Here is a 10,802-nt window from a genome sequence, read left to right as displayed (position 1 = left end):
TGATGAGATGGACGAAACTGGAGCCGATTATACAGAGTGAAGTAAGCCAGAAAGAAAAACACCAATACAGTATACTAACACATATATACGGAATTTAGAAAGATGGCAATGACGACCCTGTATGCAAGACAGGAAAAAGACGCAGCTGTCTATAACGGACTTTTGGACTCAGAGGGAGAGGGAGAGGGTGGGATGATATGGGAGAATGGCATTCTATCATGTATACTATCATGTAAGAATTGAATCGCTAGTCTATGTCTGACGCAGGATACAGCATGCTTGGGGCTGGTGCATGGGGATGACCCACAGAGATGTTATGGGGAGGGAGGTGGGAGGGGGGTTCATGTTTGGGAACACATGTAAGAATTAAAGATTTTAAAATTAAAAAAAAAAAAAAAAAAAAAAAAAAAAAAAATTAAAAGCATTTTAGGGAATCCACTCTTCACAAATAACAGTGCTTTTGAAACACAAGTTTGTTAACACATTCTTCATCTGTACACATCAATTTGTTTTTAATGAAAACCCTCATTCAAGCTTATGAATAGCCAACATTTATTTAGCAGTTACTCTGCCAGGTACTATCCAAAGTCATCAGCATAGATCATTTTATTTAATCCTTTTTAACGTTAGGCAATGGGTACTATTCTCCCATTTTACAGTTAAGGAATCTGAGTGTTTAGGTAACCTGTCCATGTGACTCAGCAACAGGCAACAGAACCAGACTTGAATCAGAGAATTCCACTCCAAAGCCCATACCCTTAGTCACTTCTTGAAGCATTCTTCTTTTATATCAGAACTATGTGAGATTTAGAGAAGGTCACCATTATCTCCTTTGCTGATTAGCCTCTTTTCCTTTTTGTCTCTTCTTCCATTTCCCTTCCTGCTTCCTCTCCGTCTAACTCACACCTTCAGATTCCTCCATTTTCTTTTCCAGCCACAGCCAGGAAACCTGGCCTCACTCAGCTCCTAGTTGGCAACAGCACAAGTTTAGATGGAAACCATAAGCAGAAGGCCACCGGCAGAACAGCAGAACTGCCTCGGAGCGTGAGGTTACAACCGCGTCCACGATGAGCTCGCACACTTGTGTCAGAAACATTCCCTGACCCTTCTGAAGGGACGCACTTATTTTCATGGTGAGGTGGAAATATGTGAGGAGCTCTCAGACTATGTGAGGGAAATCGTGAAGTTAGCAGTGCAAACTCAGAGCATGGTGAATAGCTGCTAATCTTGACTTTCCTTCTTTAACATTTACTCAGTCTACTGAGCATTAACGTGGAAACTTTGGGAACTTGAGGGTATGGCCTGCTTCGTTATATCATATTTCTCCAGCGTTGTGTGTTAGTTGCTCAGTCTGGTCTGACTCTTTGCGACCCCATGGACTGTAGTCTTCCAGGCTCCTCTGTGGGATTCTTCAGGCAAGAATACTGGAGTGGGTTACCACTCCCTTCTCCAGAGGATCTCCCAACCCAGGGGTTGAACTTGTGTCTCCCACATTACAGGCAGATTCTTTGCTGTCTGAGCCAGCAGGGAAGAACCCAAAAATGTTGCCAAAATTTTTCTGGGGAAAAAAAAGGAGATCTTTTTTTTTTTTTTTAATTCTTTTTGAGGGTTAGTTCAATAACACATTTAATTAAGTTAGCTCAGTTTATTTCATGCTACATCCAAAGCCTGAGTCAGAAAAGGAGCTGGTCTGCGTCAATTTTTCTGGCAGGCTGCCAATGGCGTCACCCCCCAGCTGCAGTAGGCAACAGATGCATGAGCTCAGGAGTCAACCAGACCTGCTTTTCCACCTTCAAGCAGTGCAACCTTGAGACCGTTACTTAACTTCTTCAAACCTCATCTTCTCTGTAAAAAGGTAAGAGCATTAATGTTTGCTGCCTGGGGTTTTGCTGTAAAGATCAAGTGACATCATGTCTATGAAAGTGCCTAGCACAGAACTGGCAGCATAGACACTTAATAAATGGTTGTTTTATTTAATTTTATGTCATTTTAAGGGAGGAGAAGATGTACAAGCTTGTTATTAAGAAATAAAGAGACAGAAACCATAGATTTGTGGTTTGCAATTTTCCCTTCACTTAAGAAAACTGTTCACCAAAGCTATATTTTCAGTTAAAATAGCAAGAGCAGGGTCTTTTGCAATACTTCTCCCACCAAAACCTCAACTTTTAGTAATCAGACACTTTGAAGTCTGACGTGTGGTTGTTTGTGTATTACTGCTGCATATGTATTTACAACACAAAATTCAAGAGAACAAGCACAAAGTCAAACAGGGAAATGTGGAGGATCAGTGTCAATGTGAGACTCTTGTAGCCTATCAAAAGCATCATTTATAAGAAAAGAAAAAATACCAGTGAATCAGAAATTCTACACAGCAAAAAACATTTATGAAGAAAGCTTATATGGAAATATTGTTTTCTTCTGCCTAAAATTTCTTAGATTTCATTTTCAGCATTTCTAGTTTGGTTTTTAAGATGGGGAAAAAAAAAATAAGGTCACCATGGCTTTGCTCAACATTTCCCTTTGGGTAAAAATATAGCCAATCCTATTTTTTAAAGTAGCCAATAGGGGTGAGGGGGATCAGTGAAGAAACACAGAAATTGACAACTGTAATGCATGGCGCTTCAACAACAAATAATTTGCACCATAGCAGTCCTGGAAAGAAACTAAAATGGGAACCTTCGATAAAAACTGGGCTTTTTTGCATGAGGTTATGGAGTTAACTCGTTAGAAAAGACTCTGATGCTGGGAGGGATTGGGGGCAGGAGGAGAAGGGGACAACAGAGGATGAGATGGCTGGATGGCATCACTGACTTGATGGACATGAGTTTGAGTGAACTCTGGGAGTTAGTGATCGACAGGGAGGCCTGGGGTGCTGTGATTCATGGGGTCGCAAAGAGTCGGACACGACTGAGTGACTGAACTGAACTGAACTGAACTGAACTGGCTTCCCTGATGGCTCAGCTGGTAAAGAATCTGCCTGCAATGCAGGAGACTGGGTTCGATCCCTGGGTTGGGAAGATCCCCTGGAGGAGGGCATGGCAACCCACTCCAGTATTCTTGCCTGGAGAATCCCCATGAACAGAAGAGCCTGGCAGTCTACAGTCCATGGGGCCAAAAAAGGGTCAGATATGACTGAGCGACTAAGCACATACACTGGGCCGATAGCGGGACCAGTCTCTCACTGCCCGAGGGGCTGGAAGGCATCTTCTTTGTTAAGGATGCAATGGCTGGGAAGGAGTTCAGGCCACAGTGACTATCGGAAAGCTTGGGTTGCAGTAAAACCTCCAATGCCATTTCTAGAATACAATCAAAGCTCTCCTCTGCACAGAGTCTGAGTGGTGGCAATTTCCTGGAACTGGATTTTGTTGCTGAGTTCAGCATTAAACAATCTCTGAGAAAGCTCAGATAAGCTAGACTGAATAAACAAGAAGCAAAGTAAATTTTCTCATGGAATTTCAACCACAGCCAAATTGTATATTGTGGCTGTTGCAACAGAAAAAACTGAGTATATACCTAAGTCTGCCCTGCATTGCCAAAAGAACTATATATAGTTGGCCAACTTTCTAGAATTCTCTTAATGTTAAAGCAATGACAGTAAGGCCTCTTTTCCTCAAATGCATTAAAAATCTACATCAAGTACATAGTATTTTCATTAAAATAATCTTTATTTCTACAAACGTTATCTCTACCAATGTTAAAAAAAAAAAAAATTGAGTGCTTAGTTGGCAACTATCCTGACTGTCTCAGGCCCAAAGTACACAAGAATAAAACGTCAGAGATTTCCCATTTTAAAAAACAAATACTTAAAAGATTCTGTGGGAAAAGAATTTCAGTAAGGATTTCATATATTCAAGACTATGCTTATAAAGTAATAAAAATATTTAAATTTAGGTGTTTCTTTTAAAAATAAAATACCCCTTTTTTTTTTTTACTAATTTCAGATTTTGTGCTCATCTCTGACTGTTAATAACTGTACAGATATCTTTCTATTAAAATTTATTTGGGATATTTGACAGACCTTGAACAGGCTTCTCAGGGTATCCTTTCTCAAAGCACCCATGGAGAGAAAAACCAAAGTCACAGACAGAGGAAACTCCTCTACAGGCAGTTATTCATTTCCTGAGCTAGCCCACTTCCTTCTTCAAACATTCCCTTCTCTTCACCAATGTGTTTTCTGAAATTAGCATCAAAGTCCTCTTGCAAAACATACTTCTGGATCTGAGGCCTAAAATCTAGGCAAATGCCAATGGCCATGTCTTTTTTTAGTATCATCACTATTGTGATCAAAAGTAGAATCTCAAATGAAGTGTCACTGCGGTAGTAAAGGCTCCCTGTAATGTTACACTGATGTTTTATCAAAAGAAGCCAGATCATTATGAACTAGAGCCATGTTTAGAGAAAATAACTTACCAAAGTGAAAAATTGAATGGGGAAAAAATTTCATGGCTCATGGCTCCTCCATTATGGAAAACTACAGCATCTTTCATAATAAGGAAATAATTTTTTGTTCATCTTTCAAATCTTAAGCAAACTGTAATGAGTTGCTAGATTTTTTCACATTAAGTATAACACTGGAGAGAAAATTGAAAGTCTCACAATGTTTAAGTTTGGGATGGACACGTACACACTGCTGTATTTAAAATGGATAACCAACAAGGTCCTACTGTATAGCACAGGGAACTCTACTAAATGTTATGTGGCAGCTTGGATGGGAGGGGAATTTGGGGAAGAATGGATACATGTGTACATATGGCTGAGTCCCTTCCCTGTTCACCTTAAATTATCACAACATTGTTAATTGTCTCTACCCCAATACAATATAGAAAGTTTTTTTTTAAGTTTACATATTTTATTAGAAATGTATCTCCTCAATGATTGCTGCCTTGACTTTAATCAAAGCAGATATATCAACAGAAGGCTGAACAGAAATTCCACAGTACTATGCCAACTTGATCCCCTAACACACTGAGAATCTCCCACGTCCACAGTTTCCATCCCACAGGCTCTGAAGAAGGGGAGGGGCTTAGGGAGCCCCACCTTGTCTTGTACCAACAATAAAGTACACTGTACCCAGAAAAAAAGAAAGAAATTTGGCTGCTATGACTTCTCTGCTAATAATACAAAATGTATTTTAAAAAATCAAATCAGGCTTTACCTAAATATAAAAAGCTTTATTTATTTATCAGCAAAGAATAATACCATAAAACAGACAAAAGAAATAAAGTCTCTTAAAATGTTTATTTTTGTCAGAATAGCTGACAATTTTCTGTTAAATCTTTTGGTTTATTATTATAATAAGCATCCCTCCCTTGAAAAATCCATTCAAAATATCTCAATCCTTGAGGTAAAGAACTTTAAAAAAAAAAAAAACCTGACTTTTTTAAAGAAAAATTTTTTTTAATTCTGTTAAGCTTGATAAATAGAAATAATCTCTTCTTGTTCTACTCTGGTGAGCAAATATGTACTTTATACAGCAAAATATCCAGTCACTTATTGGCAAACTGAAGGTTAGACCTAGTCACTTACAAGTTTTACTCAAACACAGTGCAATACTGCCACGTTCATATAGACTTTTCTTTTTTTTTTTTTACAGTTACCAACACTCTTCTGACAAAGACAAGGTTTTGAAATGGCAAAAGCAACAGTTTTAGATCTCAAAGCTCCGGAAGGGAATTAATCTGAGTCTTCATCATCAAGATAGTCCTCGGCATTGCTTAATGATCGGACTGCATCTAAAAGGAACAGGGGGAAAAGCAAAACAGAAAAATTAGAAATGGCTTGGATTTTTTTTTCACTTTCAAAGCTCCTAGGGGTTGTATTTCTCCCAAGGATCTTTCTCTACTTTTGCTTTCCAGGCTAATCAGCTTCTGCTGCCACAGAGGCTGACAGCTATATTGGTCTGCATGTTACCTAGACACGCACAAAAGCAACAAACGTGGTGCTGAGGTGCTGTTAGTCTATCTCCCACCACAGAACACAGCCAGCCACATGCGCCAGGACCAACGGGGGACACACCAAAAGCCCGTCCACCCTGACACCTATGCTTCCAAACCTCCTCTCCCAGTGACAAGTGCACAGGTGGTTTCAGCCAGTCCACAACCTGTAGCCTTACCTGAAGGCAAGGTCACTGGGCAGAAAGATAACTAATGAGGGGGAAAAGGAAAAGAAAGAGAATGAAAACATAGAAGCTTCAGTTTCATTTTAGCAAACATTGATAAAGAATATGCAGAAGCAAGGAAACTGAAATGAAAAATAAATAATGTTTTAAAACAGAAAGAGCTGAACCCCATCAAATGTTGTCAACCCTAAACAGAGTTCAAAAGGAAGGTATCTGATCTTTTTACCTGTTCACCTGTCCATTCACATTCAAATAGTCTAATCAAATTCCTACAGCAGCAGCTTACACAAGGTATAGTTTTAAGCGAAAAACTGAAATGCAAGTATAAACACATTGTTCAGTTCAGTTCAGTTGCTCAGTTGTGTCCAACTCTGCAACCCCATGAATCGCAGCACGCCAGGCCTCCCTGTCCATCACCAACTCCCAGAGTTCACTCAGACTCACGTCCATTGAGTCAGTGATGCCATTCAGCCATCTCATCCTCTGTCGTCCCCTTTGCCTCCTGCCCCCAATCCCTCCCAGCATCAGAAATCTTTTCCAATGAGTCAACTCTTCGCATGAGGTGGCCAAAGTACTGGAGTTTCAGCTTTAGCATTATTCCTTCCAAAGAAATCCCAGGGCTGATCTCCTTCAGAATGGACTGGTTGGATCTCCTTGCAGTCCAAGGGACTCTCAAGAGTCTTCTCCAACACCACAGTTCGAAAGCATCAATTCTTCGGTGCTCAGCCTTCTTCACAGTCCAACTCTCACATCCATACATGACCACGAGCTCAATAAATGTGTATTATAGCACCCAGAACATTGTCTCTAAATACTATAAGCCCCTGCTCACTGGAGATATGATTGATTCCAAGTCTGGGACAGAAACTGTAAAAGATGGACCTGAAACCCCTTCTTAAGCTATAAAACAAGGATCCTAGCAAACACAGCATCATTTTAAAAGGGCTCAGGATCCAACCAGAAGGGGTCTCCACTAGCCAAAGGTAGGCTACCAGTAATTAACAATACTGGATCAAAACACAGCAAATATTTCAACACACAAAGAGAATTCATTGGTTCCCTTCAAAAAATAATAGAGATCCAGCAGGTTGCTTTGAAAACTCTTAAAGGGCTTTCAGGGGCAGAACTCTTATTCTGCCCCTGCTATACAAACTATTGCTCTAAGTAAGCAAACAGTTGATAAGGGGAAATTTTTCTTTATAGGAAGTTCTAACTAATAACTGAGAAGGGAATGAAATTAAAATATCACCATTTTGTAACCATCAGTGAAACAATGGATCTAGACAATAATCATCCATGGATGCCAACATCACAGGAGAAGTGACAAATAGATATTAATATTATGTGCCTCTGTTAGAAGAACACAATTTTCTTTATTACGTATCCTTCCCTCTACCCCTGAGACAGACAAAATCTAAGTCTAACCAAGCTTCTGGACATAACATCAATTGACAAAAAGATGAGGACAGAGGAGCATGACAGACTACACCATGGAAATGCATGCTTGCCATGTCTAGACTGGGAAATTCAGGGAAACTGTCCCAATTTCTTTACCAAATAAAAAGCAAGGCCAAACAAAGAGGAAAATGAGAGCGGAAGGAAACATTAATTGAAAAACAAAGCAGAGAAAAAAAGAGACATAGCTATCAATTTGGACCCTACTTAAACTGTAAATAAATAGATAAGTAAGCAAAGAATAAACAAACATATGAAAGAAAATGGTAAATCTAGACTATAACAAGATATTTGATGATACTGTAGTCTTTTAAAGAATATGTTTAGGAAAATAATGATTTTTAAAAAGGGAGGGGCAAGGGAGAGTCAATATGAGGGACATAGAAACCAACTTATCTTACATCGTATACATGGAACAAAAAGAAAGGGAAAAGAACAGTGAGTATAGGCAGAACAGAAGTATGCTTCAGCAATTTCACACCAGCTTCCAAACTACTAGAAATCTCCAGGTTGATTGTCCTTGTCTCCATTCTCCTTCAAAGGAGTTCTGGAGGCCTGGGAGGAAGGTATCTTCTTCTATCCCACACACACCCATGAACTTCACGACTGGCTGTGAACTGGTAGCTTTTTAAGTTAAATACAAAAAGACAAATATAGCAAAGCTCTCCCCCTTTCTTTTGTACTTTGCTACTACAATCCTATGTTTTGCTATATCGGAAATATTCTCGATCCTTCAATTGTTACTTTGGCACTTTGCTTTAAGCAAGAGAAAGATAACTTGCCATGGTACAAATGCTGACCGCACACAAAGTGAGAGACAGGCAGGCTAATAAACTCCTTCTCCTTCCTTCCTTACTTCCATAGACTCTCTGAGACACAGTTTCTCTGGAAACTTCCAACACGGCCAAGTGCTGATGATGAGCTGTATCTTCAACAGCCCATCCTGGGGCGTCACCATCATGGTAATGTATCTCCCAACAATGTTTCTCAGCCTCTCCTGCCTTACTTCCATTTTTTTCCTCAGTCTCACTGCCCTGGATTACACGTTCCAAGTCAAGCACTGGAACGTAAGACAGAAATACAAGTGAATAAATGAATGATGGAGGGAAAAACACAACATGGATAAATCTCACAGACATGTTACATGAAAGAAGTTAGACATCAAAAAGCACACACTGTTTGATTCCATTTATATTAAGTTTGAAAACAGGCAAAACTAATCTATGGTGAGAGAAGCAGGGGATGCTGAGGGAGGCTTCTGGGATGTGGGAAGGGCCCTCCATCTTGATCGGAGTTGTGGTTAACAAGTGTAAGCACAGTGGGAATTCCCTGACCGTCCAGTGGTTAGGACTCTGCACTTCAACTTCAGGGGCCCAGGTTCGATTCCTGATGGGGGAACTAAGATCCCCACAAGCCTCATGATGCAGCCAAAAAACAACAAGAACAACAAAATTTCAGTGTGAATTAAACCAGGTTAATGAATTTTTTAAAAAAAAGCAAAACACAGTAAAAAAAAAAAAATCATCAAGATGTTCAGTTAGGATTTACATATTTTAGTTAGTGAAAATTATACCCCAGCTTTTGAAAACTGGAAGAACAGCTTAAAGGTTCAAGGTTCAGTCCTCAGTCATGGCCTGACCCTACCCCTATCTCCTAAAGTTACTCTTCATGTTAGTGTAACATGTAAATTATCTTGTCCCTATAAGAAATTCAAGAGGTACTTTCAAAAGTGGCCAACAATATGAAAATATACCTTTTCTAGTTTAGAGTTCATGTTGGCAATTAGCTATATGACCCAGAATTCAAGCTCTTATTTCAACTAGGATCAAAATACAAATTAAAAAAATTTTTAACTGGATGACTAGGGGAATGAAGCAAGAAAAAAAGCAGAGAAAAAGGTAATATGAAAACTGAAATATGAAAATTCATTTCTTGGTTCTGTGTGCCAGGTCCCAAGATTAGACCTCAATACTGAATTGAGTATTGCACAGGTTTACAGAGGTAGACTAGAGATACTTGGAGTAAACAGGGAAAAGGGCATCCACCTCCTAGCCCCTTTCTACAAAGACTACAAAAAAATCGAAGGGAAAAAAGAGGAAAGCTTTGTCACCCGCTTCTTCCTGCTCCAGTTGCTCATGTGGAGCCTTCGAGGTGTAGCCCTCTGGGGTCTGAGCAGGTGTGGTATCTTCCTTGTCTATCACAGTCACACTCAGTGTGCATGAGACTGACACCCTTTAACTCATAAGAAACTGGTACTCCTCAGTCAGGATGCTTTGGAGGTACTAATAAAGCAATAGGAAGTCAGTGGCAGAGAAAGGAAATTAGGTCACAGTCCTTCTTCCTGACTCAACCAAGGCAGCAGGGAGTGGGAGATCTACCTCAAATAAAAGGGTCTCTCCCACATGGCTTCTAACATGACTTCTGGGTCAAAATGTTGCTGGGGGAGCACAACTCAGCTGGTAAAAACCTTCTTACTTTGTTAGTAGAATCTGTATAAATCTATGCATAAGTAATTTCTTTAAAGGACAACTTGCTCTGCCAGTGAACATTCATGGCTTAAATAAGTAAGAAATCCCTAACTGTTTAATGGTTTATACTATACCTAGACTGAGGTTAAATAAAAATCTGGTACAAACACTCATCTGAAATAAGGAACAAAACGAGCAATGGATTTGTGACGAGAACTATGATGAGAATTTGATGATAGGTAAGGAAAATGATGGGGCTTCCCAGGTGGCACTAGTGGTAGAGAACTGCCTGCCAATGCAGGAGACACTGGAGATGTGGGTTCGATCCCTGGGTGGGATGATCCTGTGGAGGAGGACATGAAACCCACTCCAGTATTCTTGCTTGGAGAATCCCAAGGACAGAGGAGCCTGGCAGGCTATAGTCCAAAGGGTTGCACAGACTCAGACATGACTAACGCAACTTAGCACACATGTACGGAAGAAGGATGATTCTGGGAAGCGCCCCTGGTAAGCCAAGGAGAGAGGCAGGCTGTTTGTTTTTTTTGACTGATGAAGCCAGGAGACCAGGCAACTGACTGTACTTTGTTGCTTCTGCTAGAAATGGACTATGAGACAGCATAATACTGACTCTTCTCATATATCAAGGGACAGGAGAAATAAGTTTCCCAAGAATTCAAACATGAATTGGAATTTGATTCAAATGATTAAAACAGAAATGAGTGTCTCATTGACCCAAGTTTTAGAACTCTGAAAATGATAAT

General features: G+C 39.9%; 1 protein-coding gene across 1 annotated transcript in view; it reads right to left on the bottom strand.

The window, feature by feature from the left end:
- Positions 1 to 5,236: 5,236 nt before the first annotated feature.
- Positions 5,237 to 10,802, bottom strand: part of OSTF1 (osteoclast stimulating factor 1) — a 55,235-nt gene continuing 49,669 nt past the window's right edge. The window contains exons 10-11 of the mRNA XM_052645038.1: positions 6,113 to 6,143; positions 5,237 to 5,732 (exon numbers count right to left, since the gene is read on the bottom strand). Of these exons, the coding sequence (XP_052500998.1) occupies positions 5,693 to 5,732; positions 6,113 to 6,143 (71 nt within the window). The 3' untranslated portion in view covers positions 5,237 to 5,692. The remainder of the gene's footprint in view (positions 5,733 to 6,112; positions 6,144 to 10,802) is intronic.

Source organism: Budorcas taxicolor, chromosome 8 (assembly GCF_023091745.1).
Source record: "Budorcas taxicolor isolate Tak-1 chromosome 8, Takin1.1, whole genome shotgun sequence".
Lineage (NCBI taxonomy): Eukaryota > Metazoa > Chordata > Mammalia > Artiodactyla > Bovidae > Budorcas > Budorcas taxicolor.
Note: the sequence above shows the minus strand (reverse complement) of the source record. Positions and strands in the feature narration are given on the sequence as shown.